At 41.1% G+C, this 23,581-nt stretch overlaps 1 protein-coding gene across 12 annotated transcripts in view; it reads right to left on the bottom strand.

Moving 5' to 3' along the window:
• LOC149304548 (calpain-2 catalytic subunit-like) overlaps nt 1-23,373 on the bottom strand; it is a 28,068-nt gene extending 4,695 nt beyond the window's left edge. Inside the window, exons 1-17 of one of the 12 annotated variants that reach the window (XM_089479509.1) lie at nt 21,661-21,873; nt 17,698-18,089; nt 17,189-17,264; nt 16,211-16,332; nt 14,958-15,085; nt 12,897-13,062; nt 11,417-11,488; nt 10,625-10,710; nt 9,486-9,569; nt 8,656-8,813; nt 7,068-7,264; nt 4,832-4,855; nt 2,774-2,979; nt 2,114-2,156; nt 1,351-1,419; nt 907-964; nt 303-367 (exon numbers count right to left, since the gene is read on the bottom strand). In XM_089479509.1, the coding sequence (XP_089335635.1) occupies nt 303-367; nt 907-964; nt 1,351-1,419; nt 2,114-2,156; nt 2,774-2,979; nt 4,832-4,855; nt 7,068-7,264; nt 8,656-8,813; nt 9,486-9,569; nt 10,625-10,710; nt 11,417-11,488; nt 12,897-13,062; nt 14,958-15,085; nt 16,211-16,332; nt 17,189-17,264; nt 17,698-17,934 (1,791 nt within the window). In that variant the 5' untranslated portion in view covers nt 17,935-18,089; nt 21,661-21,873. The other 11 variants (XM_089479514.1, XM_089479516.1, XM_089479515.1 and 8 more) reach the window with 11 other exon arrangements.
• Nucleotides 23,374-23,581: the final 208 nt, after the last annotated feature.

Raw genomic sequence — 23,581 nt, 5'->3', positions numbered from 1 at the left:
CCACAGAATGAGTAGCTGTTCAGCTATTAGTACTACTGTCTGTCTTGCCATCTACTCTTCTGTTGCTCCTGGCTTGACAACTGAACAGTCAACAGGCCTTCCTCTGGGAAGTGGGTCTGTCGCTGGGTCTCCCAGTTGTCAATACAAACTTCATTGCTCACACAGAAGTATCTTTGCATCTTGCAGCCTTTTCTTTCACTTAAGAAGACACAGTCTTTTGTTTCCAGGGGTGAGGTTTCCATGTGATTAATCCCCACTTCCCATTAACCCATAGTTCCAATTGCTGTTCTGCAAAAGGATACATCAAAATGCTGAATTATTTTCAGGCAGTCCTCCAGAGAAAAGGCATCTTTCTGCAGTTCCTGGCCTAGAGAAAAAAGTTGTGAAAACATGAGGTCAGTATTACTGCAGCATGTCTACTGGACAGGATTTGAAGAGATTAAATCAGAATAAAAGGATCCTAGACCCCACCATCCCTGCCTCATCTCCATGAAATGGGTCCAGTGGTTCAGACAGTGATCTCAGAATAAGATTGGTTGCCCTGAGATTCTTCTAGCAGGGTTCTTGTGTCTTTGCAACTCCAGAGGTGGAAGAAATATTTTATATGTAGCAGGGCCATAGCCCCACTATATTCACTAATATAACTAGAAAACAGTTGTTTGTGAAAGCTTAGAGAGCTGCTTCTGCCTGTTAAGTAAATAATACTGAACTAGATTAATGATGTTAAGATCCACCTGAAGGGTTACAGAGAGAGAGAGGAGAGAAAAGCCCTGTCCTCTATTCCTTCCAACAAAGGATTGCTTAAGCTCTTCCAGAGCTAAACTTCTAGCACCACCAATATGGGAAAGAACTAAAGGACAGCAGAGAGAGCCTAGCAAGTCAGGGACATCATCACTGGATACTCACCACTGGTGTAAGTGTGGTTCATAAACTCCTTAAATTCAACAGTGCCAATCTTCTTATCCTAAAACAAACAATCCACAGGTGGGGGTGGAGTGGTGGGGGTGGAAATCACACATCCTGCCTCATGTATCCCATATCCTTCCAGATTATTACCCTATGAGGTACTTCTCCAGGCCAAGCCAAAGCTCTATACCTTATTCCTACAGTGAAATCACCTCTATTGGTTCTGTTGCTCTTATGAGCCTTCTAGTTGAATCTGACTTATGATGACCCTGTGACTAGGCTATCTTGGCAAGATTTATTCCATTGCATTCCTCTGAGGCTGAGAGAGTGTGGTGTGCCTCCCAAACTTCTTCCCCTTCCATTTTCACAACAACTGTCTCTTCCTTTACTGCTCCTGGTTGCAACTAGAGCACCAGAGCAGTCCTTTACCTTGCACACCTTTACCTGTCTGGCATATTGCTGGAATGTTATGTCCATCATCCGGTTTACTCCAGTTTTTTTGGGGGGCTCAACCTTGGAGGAAAAGAAGTCTGAATATTATAAATGCAACATATTTAGGTAACTAATTCCCACTTGCTATAGATCCAGAACAGAGTCTCCCAAACAGTTATTTTTCTTGATAGCACAGAGATTAATTCTATCTGCTCCTTGGCCACAATAATTCAGTCTGCAAATGAAGTGCCCATAATACAGTACTCTTCTATTTTAAAAAAAATCAAATACAATCCTAGCGCATGGAAAACACAGTATCAGTTCTAGATAACCTTTTTTTTGAGACATTAGCTTTCTGTGAACAGCAAATGCTTTATATGAAGAAGTGAGTTGTATATTCATATTTAAACCAACACATCTAGACATACATTTGCCACTCCCATGAGAACCAGACTTCAGTGATAGTTTCGTTTTAAATTCCTCAAGGGAGTATGTTTGAGTAGTCATGAGATCATAAAAATCCCAGATAATTCATAGAGCTATTTTAAGTACATTTAATTCTCAGGGCTTTCTCTTTCACCTTTAGGAAATCTAAAATCCATTTTAGAGCAGTTTGAATTAGCAGCCACTGCAAGCTTTTACCACAACCCTCCCATCAAGTGTCCTTCTTCAGTTTTGGTAAAAGCTCACACAATATTAGTTTCAGGCTAAAAATTTAAATATATGCACCCAACCACATGAAATAATAATAAAATGTTGCCAAACAAGCCATTACTTTAAGTGTCTTCTCCTCCGCACTGATTTCATCATCGAGTTCCCTAGAAGGCAATTTTACATGGTTAAGAACTTCTGCTCTTGGCAAGAGGCCTATGCCACCCATCCTAAAAGTGACTTTCCAAAGACCCTTCTCTACAGGAGGAGAGTGACAGAAATGCACAAGGAAGGGGTGAGTGTGAAAAATATTATCTCTATATTCATAATGCCCAAATAGTACTAGTCAATACAACCTGAGTAGGAAATCATTACTTTTTTGGGCTAGAACTTCTGACAACTGTAGTCCTAAAAGTAACTTTCCTAAGATCTGGATGGAATTCTTTGCATCAAGTTGTGAAGCGAGCCACAGGTCTACATTTTTAAATCTGAGTTTCCCAAATGCCCTTAAATTTAATTGAATAGACCCAAACTCGAAGACATGATTGTGAATCTTGGGGATTAAAATTCCCGTGAGGGCTCCAACCCCATTGAAAGCATAATTGCAAATTAGGTCACTGCTACATTAAGGAAGTCTCATATCTCTAGGGACTTCACTCTAACTTGATCTGAAGCAGTATCAAATATGTTGAATGACCCAATACACAAACATACCTTTATAGGTTAAGATAACATCATTGGTATAACTTTATGCATTAAAAGCCACAGTGACTTAAGAACTCACAAGCACTCATGTTTTGTCTCAGTAAAGATACGGAGGATGAATTCAGCCCCATCATAATAGAATGTGGTGAAGGGAATAATCATGTAATTTCCAGGAGATAGCTGGAAGATGCCTGTGATGTCCCTGGATCCCTCAGGGGTTTCAGCAACATATCTGAATTTAGAGAGCAGTTCTTTTCTTTGGGTTGTAGTCATCAGCTGTAAAGACTGAGGAAAAAATGGTAATACATGAGAAAGAGCAATTTTCGGTCATATAATGCCAATGACATGTCCATAATTGAGAGTAAGTACATATGACATTAAGCATGCTTTTGAGAACAGGAAACTGCTGCCAGTGAAGGGTCTCTTCCGAGTTCAAACAGCTTCAGAGGAGTGATGTTATTAAGATCACAATAAGAAAAAACAGAGGTAAAATCCTTTCTGTCTGCTGTGATCCTGGCCCTAAACCTGTGCTACCCTGTCCTGCTTCTGCACCGGGTCAGTCTCCAGGAAGCTGTGGTGAAGGGAGGGTGTTTGCATGCACGCATGCCGCCACACCACAGACCTGCTACAGCTGTGTGTCCAATATTTGCCTCGCTGTTGTGTCTAGTGAGAAGAGCCCCATTGCAGCCTGTAAGAGAGAAGTAGGGAGCCTAGCTACACCCTTGTGGCCAGGTGCCTCATTCAGACATCACAGGCTGTGGTAGGGATCTTCCACCAGATGCAGCAATGAGGCAGCTGCAGGGTATCTGGGGACATCTGGTCTGCCAGCTGTTACCAGAGAGATTCCTAGAAATTTCACAGCAAACAGCTAGTCTTTCTAGACCAGGTTAAGACAAGATTAAGCTCCCTTCAGGCAGGGATCAGACCAGACCCACCCAATCTAAGTCTGGTCTGCTGGATCCTGGCCCAGGCTAATGCGAGGCCAGGAGGAGCAAAACCCTTTTGCCCCATGTATACAGGATCTCTGAAAATTACCAGTTTGCCATGTGTATACACATCTATAAAAAATGAACATTAATTACAAACATGCATTTAATGTCATGCTAAATTTGATTCAGATTACTACCTTACAGCCACTATGCTGCCCTGAGCCCAACATTTGGTTTAAACAATCAGATTGCTATCTTGGAGCAAATGCACTTGAACCTTGGCTTCACTTACATACTCCAGGGATGAATTGGGGATGGAGCAGACATATAGCAAATATAAAATGGTATGGACAATGTGGAAGTGTCTACTGTGTGCTCAACTGAAACATATGTATTATTTTCCAGGATATTCTGTAGGGGAAAAAATACTTGTACATGTTCTGAAGGATGCGTTAGCTGCATTGCCACAGTGTAGCTCACTGGCCAGCACTCCTTTGGTGCTGCGTTGTATGTACACAGAGGCAAAGGAGTGCCATGACATTGCATGCTGTGTGGTGTGGAACATGGCATCACAACACCATGGGGGTGGAGCTGGGGTGTGCATCATGAGGACCCTACGCCCTGATTCCGCCTCCATGCCAGCCTTTAAGGCCAGTATGCACAGCCCCGAAGTAAGTGTGTTTCTGGGCATTACTGTATTTTCCGGCGTATAAGACAACCCCCAATTTTTCCAGTTAAATATAGAGTTTGGGATATACTTGCTGTATAAGACTACCCCTCTGACTTTATACAACCTTTACTTCTCTTTCTAACCTAGTGTGGATTCTGCTAGCCATCCAAATGCACTCCATCACAAACTCAGTCAAATTCAGAGGCATTGTTAGAGGTGTGTAGACCACACAGTGTGACAACTCACATAGAGGTGTCACCTGGATTGCAGCTGGTGGAAAAAGGAGTGCTGAAGTTCCAGGTCTGGTGATTTTGCTGGTTGGGTGGGAATGCGAGTGTCCTCCTTCCCACCTGACCAGCAGCTGTACCAGAACTGGAAAAGGCTGTTGAAGAGGGGAGAGGGGATATTAAAAAATTATCCACACTGGGTGTCAAACATATTAGGGGTGCTACTGATCACATTTCTCCCTCCCTTTCACTTCCAACTGTTATGATGATAGGAGAAGATAATCTCAAATGAAAATCAACTGGATAGTTACCTCATTCGTTACCTCTTTGGGCACCTGCAAGACAAAATTAGGTGGAGGAGAGATTAATGCAGAGCAACTAAATATGGAGCTGCATGCAGAAAAACCAGTCTAATCTAAAATTAATATTTTATTTTCTGTTTTAAATTATTGTAAGCTGCCTTGGGCCCCTTGGCAGGAGAAAGGTGGCATAAGATATCAAATAAAAAATAAAATAAAATAAAATACTCTACCCTTATGTGTGATTTTGGTTTCCATGATTTCAGTTACCTGCTGTCAGTCAAAAGCCCTTATCAGATGAGTCTGGAACTGGGGGTCTTCAGCACTGGGCGGTTCGAATTCACGTTATTTCGCACAATACCATCATACCTGGGAGCCCCTCCGAATTGGCATGATTCAAATTGGCCAATACGCATTCGCGCGAAGTGCATTCAGTGCAGAATGTTTTGTCACACCGGTGCTCAACATGAGGATTGGCCGATTCGTATCGGCCCCCTCGCACATGCTCAGTGGTGCCCTGCATGGGTTGCGACCTTAAACGCTTCCGGGGTGAAAGGGGAGGTCACGTCATGACAGCCCGGTAAACAGCTGGAGAGCCAGCTCATGCACATTAACAATCGCGATACAACGTGCCCTCTCTACATTCCTCTCTGTTTCCTCTCTACATTCCTGCTTGGTTTTAACGTTACCATGACCTTCCCTTGCAACAAATTAGCAATGCCCGGTTGTACGTGTGTGTGTGTGAGTGTGTGAATATGTATTCTGGGGGGGGGGGGGGGGGGGGGAGGACCAGTTCCAGCGGCTGTCAAAGAGGCTGGATGGCCATCTAAGTAAATGGGGATGCTTTTTTCCTCCTCCTCCTCCCGGCTTGGGAGCCAGCATAAGCTGCATCCCAAGAAGGGAACAGGCGTGGGGCCGCTAGAATCGCGGCGATCGCCGCCGTTCCAGCGGCCCCCGCGCCTCTTCCCTTCTTGGGATGCAGCCTATGCTGGCTCCCAAGCCGGGAGGAGGAGGAGGAGGAGGCTGCCGGAACCACGATTCCAGCGGCCCCCCGCGCCTCTTCCCTTCTTGGGATGCAGCTTATGCTGGCTCCCAAGCCGGGAGGAGGAGGAGGAGGCCGCTGGAACCGCCCCCCCCCCCGCTTCCCTGGAACCGGCAAGAGGAAAGACCCACCGGAAGTTAAAATTGGAATCTGGGGGTCTTGCGATGGAATTCAGGATTGGGTAGTCACACCAGAGCCATTCGCACTGAGATCGAACAGAGCCCCAATCCAGGATATTGCCAATCCCCTTATCAGCGCACTGGCCAACACGCTCCAAAAAGAGGAGCCAGTACGCATTCAGTTCGGCATCTCGCGCATTCACGTGAGTTCGGATTGGGCCATTCGAATGCTGGTATGATGGTATTGTGCGAAATAACGTGAATTCGAACCGCCCAGTGCTGAAGACCCCCAGTTCCAGACTCATCTGATAAGGGCTATTGTCTGAAAATATTATGTAGTTCCCCCCACCTTATTTGTGTTTTTGGTCTGTGGTTTCCTGTTACCCCTGGTCAGTCACCATCCAAAAATATTACTGCTACAGGGTTTGGTACTATCCATGGTTTCAGGCATCTACTCGGAGGTGGATGGGTCTTGAAATGAATCCCCCATGGAAGGGGTAAGGACTACCATAATAATTTGTTTGGGAGCAAAACATTCTGGAGATCAATAATGTAAGCTTAGGCAAGCCATACAGAACCTAATATTAAGAAGAGATTGTAATAAGGACTGTTCCAAGAGTGAGAATTTATATGGACACTCTAAAACAGTTTTATATGAAGTATTGTTATTGATTTAACAATTAGAAACTGACAGGTCCTGGGGCAAACCCAACTCATAGTGAGTGTTGCCCAATGAACAATACAATTCAAAGCAAGTTTACTTAAAAGTAGATTCCACTGTATTCAGTATGTTAAGTGTGCATAGCTCTTGTAGCCCAGTTTGCCTTCCTTTATCTCCTACTCTTGTCAGGAGCAAATTTTTCAGCTGCAGGAAGAACAGAAACAGTAAAGTGTATGTAGGCAATACATCAGGGAAGATGATGGAACAGAGCGGTGGCCTTCTGGAAGATCAGTTTGAGTTGGCCTGACATTTTTATTTAATCATCCCCCCTGGAACCTCACTAATAAATGAGTGAAACTTCACTAATAATAGTTGCTAACTGAAAAGTAGATTCTGAGATTCATCTGTCCATAGTTGGTTCCATACCTCATAGATGTACAACTGGAGATGCAACATTTTCTTTCCGTCTGGTTTGCCCTTGCGCCAGTTCTTCTGCATCAAGGAGACAATAAGGGTGCAGCTGGACTTCTGGAGTTGATATTTCTTTCCCTTAGGGTCCCATTCTGCCTTGTCCGGTTCCCGCAATGAAACAATGTATTGAGGGTTATTCCAGAAGTTTTTATCTACACAATAGAGAAGACAGGAGTCTCAAAATTAGGTGTAAACCCATTTGGATATTCAGATGTACTATACTTAAAACCTTGGACAGGAGAACTCCTCTTTTAAACATGCCTGCTTCATTACTGTCTAATTCTTGAACAAAGGCAGATGGTGTAGCCAGACTGCACACAAGTTACCACAGGGTATACCATTCTAATATCCATGGCCTTGTTTTATGTAACCCCACAATTTGTCATGAGTCACATGCAGCCCCCCAAAGACATTATGCGGCCATACACATCTCCCAAATTATTCTCCATTTAAAAAATGGCCAAATTCTCCCCATCCCCATATTTCTTAGGATGGAAGGGACAATTTTACAATCATTCTTCCCACTCAGGCCATTTTAAAGGCCTTTTTTTAAAAAGCAAGAAATTAACTTGAAGTTGACTTCTGTTTGATGTCCTGTTTTAAAAGGGGGACTAAAATGGCCTGCAAGCAAAAACCATACAAAAACAGAAAAAATAAAAAGGTACAAATAATATCGAGGGCAAGGATACTGTGATATGGCAAGAGAAGGATGTCTTCCCTGAAACTCTTGGAGAGCTAATGCTGCCACCTCCCAAACATTGCCAGTTGTCCACTCCTCCGGCTCTAGTTCATTCCCTCTAGTAGAGAGGATAGGTTTGCCCAGTCAGGCCCTTCTCAGGCTCTGAGATTTTAGCACCAAACCCTGAGACAGGCTGCATCTACACTGCAGAAATAATTTAGGTTGACACCACTTTAAGTGTCCTGGCCCCGTGCTCTGGAATTCTGGGAATTATAGTTTGGTGACATTGGAATAAAAATCTATCAAGTGTGTGTGTGTGTGTATGTGTGTCACATTTTAATCTCCCATGAATTTAACTCATCTGCTCCACAGAATTCCACCTCCCCAATAAAATATACTCCGGAAGGAAAGGTCCATGCCTCTGTTTTTTTCCAGCTGGTTAGATCATTTATTAGGCATTTACCCAGTTTCATGAGATTACATATGGCCAGGGAAATATAGAACAAAATGATTTGTTTGGGAATTATGTACAACTGGCCAGTACTTCTCTCTTACATATGTAGCACCATCTCTCACACATTCTCAAATTTGAGCTTATATAAGGTTTAGATGAACATGAAATAGATATACTTGCTCTTGCTCAATGGTTTGCTTGCCCTACTAATTCTTTCTATTCTATTCTAGTTTAGTCTAGACTATTCTCTCTGTGTTGTCAAGTTTTAAATTTTAAGACCCCAGCCAGGATAGAAACCTCTCTCTCCCCCTCTCCCTCAATTCCTTAGCATAGTCTCTATTTATAGCTCTTCTTCTGAACACCCACAAACACCAACAATGAGCTTCAACCAACATGAGCCCAAAGATTACCCCATAAGCAGCTACCATAATTAACACCCTTGATCCAGCGTCCATGGTGAGTTGTAGGTTTCCAAGAATAATGGCCTCCCTCTTCTTTTAGTGTACTGATGCTTAAATGGCAGATATCCAGTCGCTGAAAACGCAGTTTAAAATCACCCAGCTCCATCCTAGTTAAACAGAAGCAAAACAGAGACTATAAAAATGTACTGATAAAACAGGGTTGTGAAATTAGTACAGTGTACCGGAGTTGCCACTGACTGTCCATTCAGGCTGTAAACCCATTATGCATCATTTTTGAAGGCCTTTGTGGGTTGAGAGGTGATAAAACAAACGTTTTAAATAAATAAAATTAACCCACAGTCAGTGTTGAAGAAATAGTGTGGAGACAAGCAGGAAGTCCTAAACATTTGTGAACAAATGTGGAGGGACGCATGTACAAGAAATCCTCTGGGATGCTGTTGATTTATTTGGATCAATTATAGAAAATGGATTGTGAAGACACAATCAGTGATGGTTCCAAAAACATAACAAAGACTGATAACATTGGGTTGGTTCAATGATGGCATTACTTACATGTCTAACCTTGAAGAGATACAGTATAAAGGAATCCAAGCATCTTTGAGACCGAGAAAAAGAAATTTCTGGCATAAGCTTTTATGGACTCCAGTCCACTTCATCATATGTGCCAAACAAGAGTCCATGAAAGATTAAGCTAGAGTTTTTCCCCTCAGTCTTGAGTGTACTACAAGATTCTTTTATTGAGTGTACTACAGGATTTCTCAATTTATATTGACACAGACTAAGTCTTTCAGTGTCCAACAACATTAGAAAACTCTTACCAGAATTCACCGTCATTCTTGTTTTCTTTTTCCTCAATCAGTGTTTTCTGGTGCTCAGAATCGACCTTGGACCACATTTCTGAACTAAAGCGAAGAGAAGAGAAAAGAATAGGAATAAGGTTAGAACTTTTGTTTTATGACTAGAGCATCAATCAATTAACAGGTATCATCAACATAGAGAGTTGCTGTTGGCTGACCTCAAGTTGGCCTTGACCCATGACAACACTGTGCATGAGACATCTCCAAGCCCCATTGCTCTGTTTAAGTCCTGTAGCTTCATGCCCATGACTTCCCTAATTGAATCTAGCCATCTGGTGTGCAGTCTTCCTCTTTTTCTCCTATCCTCTACCATTCCAGTGCCTTTTTGAGTGAGTCATGTCTTCTCATGATGTAGCCAAAAATATGACAACCTCAGTTAAGTCATCTTGGCTTCTAAGGAGATATCTAGCTTGATCTGTACAAGGGCCCATTGGTTTCTCATTTTGGTTGTCCATGGTATCTTCAACAACACTCTTCTTCAGCACCACATCTTAAATGAGTTAATTTTCTTCCTATCTGCTTTCTTCGCTGTCCAGCTCTCACAGCCATACATGGTGACAGTGAATAGTGAATGTCTGGACAATTCTGACTTTGGTGCTCAGTTGTTATATCTTTACCCTTTAGGATCTTATCTAGTTCTTTCATAGCTGCCCTTCCCATTTCTAGCTGTCTTCTTATTTTTTGGCTGCAGTCTCCATTCTGATCAATGTTGTCTAGGTTGAACTTATGTATTTCTTCTCTTCATTATTTTTGTTTTCTTTATGTTCAGCATTAGGCCTGTCTTTGCATTTACATCTTTAACATTCCATAGCAATTGTTCCAGGTTTGTGGTGCTTTCCACTAGTAATATGGTATCATCAGCTATCTTAGATTGTTGGTGTTCCTTCCTCATATCTTCATCCCCCCCCCTTCTTCTGCATTTAAGTCAACATGAAGAGAACTACTACTAATCTTAAGCACATGTAACCTAGCTAAACATATTACTGTAAGGGTACAATGTCTATGATAGCCAGAATCTATTTTGCAATATGCCCTGCTGTAGTATCCAGCAGCCCCTGTTTCCTCTCTCTCTGCCCACAGTATCCATTTGGCATTTTCACCTGTCACTCCAGTTGCCTGTCCACTCTGTGTGGCCCCAGGGATTCCGTAGTTTCACCAGCCTCACCTTCTTGCCTTCTATGGTGAGCTAGGAATGAATACAAAAATGTGTGGTTGTGTCATCTGTTTCCCATTTTATAGAAGCTCCTAGAGGTATCAAAAACCACAGATGTTCTGGGTTGTTTCCTTCTCCCCATTTTTCTTCTATGAAAAAGTGGAAGAAAAGATGGATGTAGTAAACACCTTTATCCCTGCCCCATAACATATCATGAATGAGACGGGAAAATAATATTTTGAAGACACCACAGCTGACTGGAATCATCTTCACAGATTATGTATTATGGACATAAGATAGGAAAGAGAATAGAACCCAGTATCTGCTTATAGATGCATTTTTCTTTGGACCAAGTAGAAAGAATAGCTCACTCTTGGATAACCTTGACCACTAAAGATTGAGTGGAAATTTAAGGTGATGGACTTTTCTCAGATCAATATGGCAGCTGCTCCCATCAAATATTATTTATTCTGCACAACTACTAATGCTAGAGGATTAGATTCTATGCTCTCAGTTGTCCCCACATGCATGTCATTATTTAGTAGAAATAATAGTAGACCAGGGGCGCACACTCTTTCTTTCTCTACTCCCCTCCGCAATGTTCCCTATACTATTTCCCCCTCAAGGGATCCCTCAAGACTTCATCTTGTTTCTCTGACCATCCTTTGTCTACTTTCTGTTTTGTGGCATATGGCTCTGAACATTAGAAAATGCTGATCTGGATTATTCCAAGACATACCTTGTGGGTCCCAATGATGGAGTAGGCATGTCCACCCCGCAGCCCCTTTCGATCTACTACACCTTTAAAATCCTGGGGGAAACCAAAATTTCACATAGTAGAAAAATCAATAGTTGCCAACAACAGGGTCAATTAATCTTAAAAACCTTAAATATATTATATATTATTTTTGAGACCAAAACAAAAAGATTCTCACCCACTTGGAAAACCTCCATGTTTCTACTAAGGATATGTATTAACACTGTAGCAAGCAGCTTGAATCAAGGTAGATGTATTCATTTATAACTCTTCCATATTTCCAATCACCACTTAGGAGATTACTAAGGTGGCTTTTAAACTGTAATTACACCTGGAAAAAAGTGGCTTTGGCAATACTTATTGCACACCTCCGCCTCCAACCCATAGCTGTGACATTCCCCAACCACAATTAGGTTTTAATTGTTGGAGGGAACTCATCAATGAGTTGTCAATGGTGTAAATGCCCAGGTGCGAAACATGGCTGCCACGGTAGTTATGTGGTGTCAGTGGAGTTTATCAGACAAGGGGAATTGGAAGTATAATCTGATGGCAATCTGAACACAATCATGGAGTTTAACGTTATTGTGTAATAACCCACTACGTACAAATTCGGCCAATGGGAAGTCAGTCCGAACACAATCATGGGGTTTAACGTTATTGCGTGATAGACTGCAAATTCGGGCAATGGCATGCTGTTTTTGGGCAGTGGGGAGCCAGTTCAAACGCAATGCATATTCATGTAATTGCGCAAAACTAGTGACTTTAAGTGAATGCGTTCTGGCCCCATTTTCCTTTCATTTGAATTTAAGAGAAATTCCTCCCATTTGATAAACTCTAGTGTTTTCTCCTCTCCCCTTGTCCCCCTTCCCTTTGTTAATCCCAAACAAACTGATTACCTTCCCACATTTCTTTTATTTTCAAACTTTTTATTTTTACTTATATTGCTGTACCAGAGCTCTGGAATTGCATAACGTAAAAGAATTTTAAAAAAATACTAAAAGGTGTGCTGAGTAGGACATGAGGCAGAGAGGCCAGTTTAAAGGAGACTCAGGAAGAGAGCATCAGCCCCGGTTGTGCAGTTCTGAGGACGTGTGATATTGGAGCTCTGAATACAGTATGCACAGCTTTTAATTGTTTTTAAATTTTTATTGTGATGTTTTAATTTTGTTTTATCTTGCAAGTCACCCTGGGTCCCTTCTGGGGAGAAAGGTGGTATAGAAGTTAATAAATAAATTAATTAAATATTGTTGGAAGAAACTTATACGTTGTCTTTCCCCTCATTACATAGACAGGGATTCCTATTTAGGTACTGCATCTCTCTCTATCGGACTGTCTCTCTAGTTACCTTTTAATACTGGGATTTCCAATAAGCTAATTTAAGTTATATATGCACTGAATAGGAAATGATACTGTACATAGTCCTAAGTCAGATCAGCACCCATGCAAACCACCATTCACTTACGAAGATGCATGCTCCCAGCAAGGACTTCCTTTCCAGTGCCATCTCAATGGTCTCAAAAAGCTTAATGTTATTTTTGGGGTCTATTATCTGCCCAATTCCACCAGTTAAGTCCACAAAGGCCTCATTCAGCTGTCCATATTCTATGGCTTCATATGAGCCATTAAGTCTTTTCAAATAGAGAAAGAGAAAACAGTACAAATGAGTAGCATGTAAAAATAATGCATTGAAGGAAGGGTGAATCCAAAACTGTATGAACAGTACACAACATAACTAAGTGCTTGTGTGCCAGTTCTGCCCTGTCGATTAGCTGACTTTCTAGGTATATATCTGTTAGGGTAATTTTACAAACTTAAATTTTACAAGACTATTCTGCCACAAGCTGGGAAATCTCTCTTGATTTTCTCATTGCTCATGAACAGACTGTTGAGGTTTTTAAAAGGTACTACTGGTCCTTTTTATACAGACATTATTTCCTAGTGAAACAAAGTCCATGGAATTCTTGTCTTGTTTTGAGACTTCTCTATTTAAAAAAGAAAAAAACAGTACAGTGAGCCCTTGGTATCTGCTGGGGTTTGGTTCCAGTCCCCCCAGCCCCCTCCGGATGCCAAAATCTATGGATGCTCAAGTCTCATTAAATACAATGGCAAAATAAAATGGTGTGATAGAATCATAGGATCATAGCGTTAGAAGAGACCGCAAGGGCCATCCAGTCCAAAACCCTTCCATGCAGGCAATCCAAATCAAAGCATCCCCATTGACAGATGACCATCCAGCCTCTGTTTAGAGACCTCCAAAGAAGGAGACTCCACTACACTCCAAGGAAGAAATGTGTTCCACTGTCGAACAGCCCTTACTGTCAGGAAGTTCCTCCTAATGTTGAGCTGGAATCTCTTTTCCTGGAGCCTGCATCCATTGCTCCAGGTCCTAGTCTCTGGAGCAGCAGAAAACAAGCTTGCTCTTTCCTCCTCAATATGACATCCCTTCAAGTATTTAAACAGGGCTATCATATCGCCTCTTAACCTTCTCTTCTCCAGGCTAAACATCCCCAGCTCCCTTAGTTGTTCCTCATAGGGCATGGTTTCCAGACCTTTCGTCACTCTCCTTTGGACACGCTCCAGTTTCTCCACATCCTTTTTAAATTGTGGTGCCCAGAACTGGACACAATATTCCAGGTGTCTCATGTATAAAATTGCAAAATCAAGGATTGCTTTATGGAATTTAGATAGTTTTAAAATTTTTAAGCCATGGATGCTTGAATCCCTGGAGAAAGAATCCATGTATATAGAGGACTGACTGGTTCCGAATGGCTCTGCACAGGTGCAGAATAACCCATTTGTGTGAATTTGCAGATGACCACCCAAAGAAATAGGGTTAAATATCAGCAACCTGTCCTTACGCAGTATGTTTTGGACCTTAATTAAATGTAGTAGCATTAGCTTTTTGATGTCCCATAGAGGCAGTTCTGTTCAGAGCTCAAGATCAACAAGTTACTAATAACATCGATAATTAACTAATTCCCTTTTTTCAGGCAGCAAGAGCACTGTATAAGGAGGACACCTTTCAAAAGTAATGTAAGGAATAAGTGGAACTTTTCTTGCTTAATATAAAGAGTAAAGGTTCCAGTTGCTTCCAAATATTAGTTTTGAAGGGCATTTTAGAGACATTTTTCAAGTTTTATGGCAATCTCTAGGTTCTTTCTTTCAAAAAAGTAACAGCGTAATAGAAAACCCAGCATTTGGCACTATGTGTAAAGCAACAGAATTAGTTACTTTGTCAACATTACAACAAGCAATAACACCAAATCACCTTTCAAATGTTGTATTGAAGAATAGGCACAAATTGCAATACTCTTCAAAAATAACTTTCTAAGCTTTGCTTCTCCTGCTTGGTGCAGATGCTAAAAATCTCAAACCACCCAATTTGCTTCTGAGCCTTGACACCTTAATGCAGGATGCAATGCCACAATGTACGTAAAAGTAAAGGCACAGGCAATACAGCATTATATTGCATAAGTTGCCCACCCACCTGAGAATCTGCATTAAGAACTTCTACTGAACTCACTTGGCATAAGCTTTCTCCAGCAAAGGCATCCAGAAGTCATCATTTTGTATTGCAAAGTATAGCTTTCCATTCAAAACAGGCAGGAGGTCATCCACCACCACATCCACCCACTGGCCATATTGCCAGAACTGGAGAAACAGAGGAATCAGAGAGCCTGTGTCACTCACACCGAAGTGTGCATACACTTTGCACAAGAGACAGAATCTGTCCAAAGGAAGCACTGATGCTGGTTTTTCCAGTGGAACAGAGAAGGGACAGCAGTGCACATCTTACTGAAGGCTTGATGTAAATTTTAATGTAATATGTTTCCAAAAACCTTTCCTGTTTAACAGAACCTAAATAGACTTTATTGTATTCTCTGCCTGTGGCCTTTACAGCCACTTATCTTCTGTTTCTATCTGCAAAGCTAGAACTTTGGATTGAAATGTCTTCAGTAACCTTGAGTAGCTCAGGGGAAAGAACTTGAATATAGTCTGCCCTTCCCATTCCAGAACCCCTGCATATGAGAAAAAAACAACTATGCTCAAGTCCCATTTGTTTGTATGGTGGCACATGTCTCTGGAGCGTGTGCCATTTTATCCCTTGCTGCTTCTCTTATGTGTATGCTAAACATTGCATATGGGAAGTCTGCATATGGCAAGGGCAGACTGTAATAGAATCTTAGATTTGGAAGGGACCACAAAGACTATCTAGACCAGTGGTCCCCAATCCTTTTTGGGCTACGCCTCCTTTCTTTTTAGGCAGCAACCTCAGTGCCCCTCCAGCACATATGTTTTGATATTAGGTCTACTGTTCTCCATGTAGTCATGTGGTCTCTGACAATACTGTCACCTCTGTTTAAAGACCTGTAAAGATGAAGAGGCCACTGCCCTCCAAGACAGTCTATTCCATGGTTGAACAGCTCTTACAGAAAAAAAAAATCTTCCTAATGTTTAACTGGAATCTTTTTTCTTTAATTTGAATCAACTAAAAATATGCTTTGAATTGTTCTATTTTTTTTTAAATCTTGTAAGCCACCCTGAGTCCCAGTTTTGGGGAAAGGGCAGGATAATAATAATAATAATAATAATAATAATAATAATAATTCAGGTTCTAGCCTCTGGAGCAGCAGCAAAGAAGCTGGCACCATCTTCTACATGATATCCCTTTCAATATTTACAGTTAGCTATTACGTCCCATCTCACTCTTCTCCAAATGAGTTCTGATTTTGCATCTATGATGTTTTGTGGAGGACAAAATTCTACCAAACTCACCCGGAAATGGAAGATGCCAGCATATTCCCCCTCATCAAAACTTTGATCTAGAGGGACCACCCTTGCCAAGAGCTGAGGGTGAAAGGTGAGGGATGCAGCGGCTGCCATGAACCAGCAATCACCTGTAGCAGATGGAAGGGCTGGGATTTATTTTGTGCTACTGTTTGAAATAGAAAAGTATTATCATCATGACACCTCAAGAGATTAAACATCCAGCATCCCAAGTCTCACAACAAGAATCACTCCCTGAGCATTGTTTCCCATAATTACATATACTTAAAGATTTTTCTCTCCCTGTTGTACTGTTCATTTAAGTGTGAAACTGCTTGTTGTGTATGTGTTAAACGTGCCTGTGCGTTACCATTCAAATTATCAATCAATCAATGTGAAGTTGAAGGCTTTCATGGCATCCATATTTTTTTGTGCGTTTTTCGGGCTCTGTGGCCATGTTCTATAAGAGTTTGTTTCTAACATTTCACCAGCATCTGTTGCTGGCATCTTCAGAGAATGCCATTCTCTGAAGATGTATCCTCTGAAGATGCCAGCCACAGATGCTGGCAAAACGTCAGAAACAAACTCTTCTGGCACATGGCCACAGAGCCTGAAAAAAACAAAACAACAGAAACCCCTATAAATCAATCAATTTGATGTTTTTCTCGAATGCATTTATTTTCTTGTAGGTTGGTCAGGAATTACAGGGGGGGGGGGGGGGTTTGATGTAGAATTCCTAACCTAGCCATCAACAATTAATAATATAGACTTCACATCTTTTCACTGGCCACAAAACGTTTGAGTCAGTGCAATATACAGTAGCTACAGTGGCAGCTATACCTGTCAAATATCTAATTGTTTTGTAGCTGTTAAAGGAAAGGAGTCCTGCAAAGGCAAACACAAAACAAACAAAGGCTGGAAAATTTAATAATGAAAAATGAGGCTACCATAGAGAGTGGGTTAAATTTAATTTGATCTGTATCTTACCCAGTTCTCTCTGAAGAACATCATGTCGAGTCATTCCTTTCTCCATAAATTTGGGGGTTCCATGCTTCCAGATGTCCTGTAAAGTTTTAGAAATGGTGATTTGTTAGCCTGATAAATCTGGGGGCTCAGAATCACATTTAACCCTTACCTATAACACTAATCTCTTTAATCTACAACACTACATTGATAGTAAACTGTTTCTCTTGGGAAGTGGTTGTGATAACTACTAAGTGGAAGAATGAAAGGAGACAAAGTCCCACATGCCCCCAAACCTTTATTTCTTTAAAAAAAACCCCAATGCATTTTGGCCTTATCACCAGCTGGCCTTCTTCAGGAGCAATGTCCTGAAATTTCTAGAGTTGCAGTCTGCATTCTCCATCAGAGTAGACCTTTTCAGTATTAAAAGGAAGGACGCTGTGAATAATTTTTTCCCCAGATGTTTGCTCTGTCCCTGCCTGTGATAACTATTAACCCAGATACAAAACAAGACTGACTTATTTCTATCTCACCTTTGGCCTCTTCCAAGTAATGTTTTGGGAGACCTGGGTGTGAGGTCCCAGTCTACCATATCCAAGTGATTCTGAAGAGGCTCTGAAGTAAGGATCTGTGAAAAGTTCTCCCTTTCGGAGATACTCTTCCTTCAGTTTGCAGTAGTTTTGTTCAGGGTGGAAATCCAGAACACAGCCATCTTCACTGATGGTACTAGGGACCTTATGGAGACGAATAGTGACACCAGTGGGAGCCATGGCTGAGTCAAGCTGTGGCTATTCTGTTTTCTGGGGTCATTTTATAGTGTACAAGGACAATGTGTATCTTGGGTGTGTAGAGAGGTACCTCCTTTTTTCTGTGCTCAGTCCAAGATTTTGTTCATGCCAGGAAAAACCCACACAGGATCAGTTTCCTCAAAGGAACAATACTACAGATAAGGTAACTTTTAAATCACCAGGTGACATCTGTCACCAAAGCAAAGGTGGGGCAAAGCAGCAAAATCAGATGTCAGCCTGAATCCTACTAGTAATCCAATTAAAGTGGGACTCATTGAATTAATTGCTGAAAGCTGAGTCAGCACTATGCAAACTCCATTGATTCAGTAGGTCTACTTGGGATTTGCAATATAGATTCGGGCTGTTGGTTCCCTGGTGTATAGGAATAGCATTTGGCCTTAATGAAATTTTTCTGTGCCATGACAATCCAGTCTGAAAAATATGAAGGCCCAAGCCAACCTAGCTTCATCATGGCTGAATTGTTTACTAGTGACAGAAGAGAGAGAAAATGCATGTGCTTGCAGACACTATTGGTTATTGACATACATGGCACAGATGTCAATCCTGGAAGAGGAGGCAAGGCAGACTAGCTGCTGCACTCCACTACAATGCTGTGTAGTTTTGGAGATGCACCATGATGTCCTGGTATTTTGGGTTTTGCCTTTTATTACTCATGGCAACCTATATATAGTTTGGTCCACGAGCCAAAACATCTTCCCTGCCCCTGCCCTATGAGAATCCATGAAAGCATCTTATGAAAACTGACCAGCCAGAGTCAGAAACTTGTTTGATAATATTTTCTACCATTAGTGAGCTTCTCTCAGGAGATCCCTAGTAAATATCCAAAGCAAACTCAAGAATGATGCTTGAAACTACCATCCAAGAGCAAAGACAACTGTCTCTGCCTAGCAAGGAAGTTCCCCAGCTTCTTGAAAGAGTCAGAGAAAATGTAAATGTAAATGTTTCATTTGCAATTAGACCGATAAAATATGTTCACATAAAACCCACAAAAAACTAAAATATGTTCTGTTTACAAATCATATGTATCTTAATTGGGACATTTTAATTGAACTAAAGCAACATTTACAAGGTAGGTGTTGGTCTTCGTGTTGAGCCAAGATTTCAACTAGAGGTCAAGGTGACTATAGGAGGCCTTCCCTTATCGTTTCAATAAAATAAAATCTATTTCCCTCTAGCAGTGATTTATCTTTTTCAGTGTGGCAGATCTCCCCAGCTGATTAAATTCTCAGATGTATGGGGAGAGAGTTTTGCTTGGATGCTCATTCTTTGATTCCTGTTGGGTTTCGGTTGTCCATTTGCTTTCAGCATAACAACTGAGAGGTTGCAGCAGTATGACGGCAGCATGCATAAGCAACCCTTCCTTTTCAAGTATGTTTGTTGCAGAGGTTTTTGAAACTACTTTTATGTTCACAATTCATGGTGACCCTATGGATGAGATATCTCCAACCTTTCTCCCATCCCCAACCTTTCTGCTCAGTTCCTGCAGGTTTAGGGCAACCTCCCTGGTCAAATCTAACCATCTGGCATGCGGTCATCCCCTCATTCTACCACCTTCTACTTTTCCTAGCATTATTGTTTTTTTAGAATAAATCATTCCTTCTCATGATGTGTCCAAAGTTTAGTCATCTTCACTTCCAAAGAGAGTCCAGTCTTGATCTGATCAAGGACCCGTTTGCTTGTCTTTTTGGCCATCCATGGTATCTTCACCACTCTTCTCCAGCACCACATCTCTATTGAGTTGATTTTCTTTATATCCACTTTCTTCACTGTCCAGCTCTCACATCTGAACATAGTGATTAGGAATAGCATGGCTTGGACGGTCCTAACCTTGGTGTTCAATGCCATATCTTTGCATTTTAGGATCTTGTCTAGTTCTTTCATTGCCCTTCCCATTCCTGATCTTCTGATTTCCTGACTGCAGTCTCCATTTTTATTATGTTTGATCCAAGATATGGGAAATCTTTCATAGGATGAATGTTAAACCTATTTTGGAGACAGGGTTCAGAACTTGCACACCTTCGGTAAAGTCTGGACAAAACCCAAGACAAGTAAACTACTCTATAGTAAAGGGAAATTGATTTATAGGTAGTCCTATTTTAACACCTAGCCCCTAAATACAGAAATGCAAAGCACAGTGAGAAGGAACAAGTGAGAAACAATGGGAAAATGTCTTTATTTTTTCATAATTACATCCACCTCTCTTTTTAAAACTATGTATTTATAAACCATATTTAAAATGACAGGCATCTATTAGGCTGTCAAAATGGCACAGACAGTTATTTGGTGCATTTCTTATGTTGTGATTCCTGCATTCAAAAACAATATGTTTGAACATTAAACAATGTGTTTAATGTTTCTAATCATTTTTAAATAAACTGTCACACACAGAAAATAAAGTGTGCTGTTTAACTGGAGAATACTCTTTAGGAAATGCAATGCAAAAGGTGTGCTCTCTAGTTAAAATATGTTATCTGAAAAGGATGCACTATGAAATGGCCACAGTTATCTCACTGCTGTGTTCAATATGTTTATTTCTTATTTTGCTTGACTAATAAGCATCATTCCAGCTCCTCTTTCCTTTTGCATCCTCTTTTGTTTAATAATTCTGATTTCTTTGACAATGTTTTCTCTGCTGTATCCTGCTTTTTAACATCTTGCTATAGTTGGGTGCCTTCAAGTCATTTTCAGTTTATGGCAATCCTATAGCAACATTATCATAGGTTTATAATGCAAAATTTGTTCAGAAAGGGTTTGCCTTTGCCTGCTTCTGAGGCTGAGAGGGTGTGACTTGCCCATGCCTGATCAGGAATTCGAACCCTGGCTTCCCAGAGTCATAGCCCAATACTCAAACTATTAGACCACATTAGTTCTTTTTTTTTGGCTTGGGTTGCTTGTAGACCCACGTTCTTTTGGTTTAATATTCAATTTGATAATAATTCCCTTTCCTTTCCTTCACTATATTAGCTAAACTTCTTTGAAAACCTACTTTAAGGTTCAAATAACCCATCAGCTCTGTTTTAGAAACTTTCATGAGGAGGCTTTTTCCTCACATATTTTATTCTTTTCTATCATAAACCCATATATCAGATCGCATTATTATTAATGTCTGTTGATCATACAAGTATCTTCTCCTTTTCTTCCTAGTTTTCTTGACTTTAGTGCAGATTTTGTACGTTTCTTTTCACTGAATTTATTATTTAAATTTTTTTAAATTGAATTTTATCACCGGGGGGGGAAATTCTCCTCACAGAATCTGTATTTTTTGCAATTTTGCACATATATTTCATCATTTTTCTTTATTTTTTACTTTATTACTTCCTGCCATGTTTATTCATTTTCTTATAGTATTTATACACCGCTCTTTAGCTACAAAGTCTCTCAGAGCGGGTTATAGATGGTTAATTTGTGGTTCAGCTTGCCTTTCAAACTCCTTTTTTCCTCACAAATTTTACCTCAGTTTTGAACATTTAGCCATTTCTCAAAAACCAACTGTCCATTTCAGTTCTCCCAACACCAATCTCTCAATTGCCAATTCCCTCTAGTCTATATTTTTTTTCATTAACCTCAGAGATGTTTTATTTCTGGGCCTATTTTTACTGTCCTGTCAGTTGGCATGGAACCAACAAATTTATTATGGTCCCACTAAAAATGCCACAGTGTTTCCCAACACAATCTTAAAAGAAGTACTCTTGTTCATTGGTTCCAGCCATCTTGGAACAGTAGCCTCTGTACAGGGCTAGTCATGAGGAATGAAGGAAAGCCTGCTAAAATGGACATTAACTCATGTGTCTGCTGCCACATTGCAGAATAAATGCAGTTTGGTGCCACTTTAACTGTCATGGCGTCATCCTGTGGAAGCCTGGGGTTCTGCACATAAGTTCTGCATGCAGAAAACATGCAGAATTGCAAAGAATAAATAGGTCTAAAACACACTGCAGAAATAATCCTGTTTGAGATTGCTTTAACTGCCCTGGTTCCAGTTTATTGTGTAGTTTATTGTAGCACCAGAGCTCCCCGACTCAGAAAACTGCAGTTCCCAGAATTCCCTAGCAAGTGGCCTCAAACTGGATTATTTCTACAGTGTGTTTTGGACCATAGCTTTCATTACTCCCTAAGAATAGTCACATTTCAATAAATCTATTGCCTGTAGCCATTATAGAAAGCCCAGGTGTTTTGGCCCATGGTCACTTGCATCCGCACTGCAGAAATAATCCAGGTTGACACCACTTTAACTACCATGGTTCAATGCTGTGGAATTCAGGGAACTGTAATTTTTTGAGACGTTTCGTCTTCTCTGACAAAAAACTCTGGTGCTACAACATACTCCAGTTCCCCAGAATTTCATAGCATTGAGCCATGGCAGTTAAAGAGTTCTCAGTCTGGATTATTTCTGCAGTGTGGATGCAGCCTTAGAGATAAGAAGAGGGGAAATATCTTGTAGGCTACAAACACAGGTCTGCTTGTGCCATTTTGAAGCTCGTCCATCTAGGACCTGAGGTGCCTTGGAAACAGACATGAGGAAAGAAAAGTAATTTCTCAGACGCCACCCATTCTGCTATCTTCTCTTTTGATATATCAAGCTTCCTTCTAAGGGAGACATGTTGGCTCTCATGCAAGCCTTCCCTTGACCATATTTTGAGAGCAAACTAACTTTATTTCCCAATTAAGGCTTGTAAATGCCACTCGTAGGCCACTACTAGCCCTTTCATTTGTATTACATCATACCTAACCCTATCCAGGCTGACCAGATGCCCTCTTTTTCCGGGACATGCCTTTCATTTCAACCTTCGGTCCAGGAGGAATTTCAAAACGTTCTCCATTTTGAGCACGACTACAACGCATGAATTTACATGTCTATGGAGGCAAGCGGCCAAATCCCATACAAAAATGGGGTTTAAATCCCAGGACAATCCCTCAAAAGCAGGAGTGTTTTCAGATAATATGCATATTGAGCATTAATGTGACATTAACCTGTGCAGAAAGTGGGCAAAATCAGCCAACTTTTACTTTTGGGAAAATCCCAAAAGTAAAAAGCGGCCAATTTTGCCCACTTTCTGTCGGGTTAATGCTCCATTAGTTTGATGTGTCTGAAAACAATCCTTCTTTTGCGTGATTTTCCCAGGATTTAAATCCACTTTATCCACCTCCCATGTCCTAAGATATGAGCCTTTTGAGCTTTTATTTGGTAATGCCCTACATTTTCCTTGAGCATCCAACATTTTCCTTGAACTTCCTACTTTTTGTGGTGCCGTGTCCGGCTTTGCAGTTATGCTATCTGGTCACCTTGACCCGATCTGCTAATTTTTACCGCCAATGTCAATGTATTTGACTGAGGAGAGGCACAAAGTGGTGGCGACCAGTTGTACCAATTGTCAGGCTGTCTTCTTGGTTTCAGCTCTGTCACCGCAATAAAGGCTGTACCAGGAAGAGACAAAGGCTTGTATTTGCCATAGATGTTTCATATCATTATTCCTATCCTGCCATACCAAACCACCTAAAGCAGGCATGGGCAACTGTCTGAGTCTAGCAGACCACATTGCCCCCCTGTGATTAAAGGGTGTCTTTCCATTTATGAGGGCCTTCTTCCCAGATTATAAAAGGTTAAAAT

The sequence above is a fragment of the Sceloporus occidentalis genome, unplaced genomic scaffold (genome assembly GCF_023333645.1).
Source record: "Sceloporus occidentalis isolate IW3139 unplaced genomic scaffold, rSceOcc1.0.p SCAF_13, whole genome shotgun sequence".
Taxonomy (NCBI): Eukaryota; Metazoa; Chordata; class Lepidosauria; order Squamata; family Phrynosomatidae; genus Sceloporus; species Sceloporus occidentalis.
The sequence above is the reverse complement of the archived record's forward strand: the minus strand, read 5'-3'. Positions and strand labels throughout refer to the sequence as shown.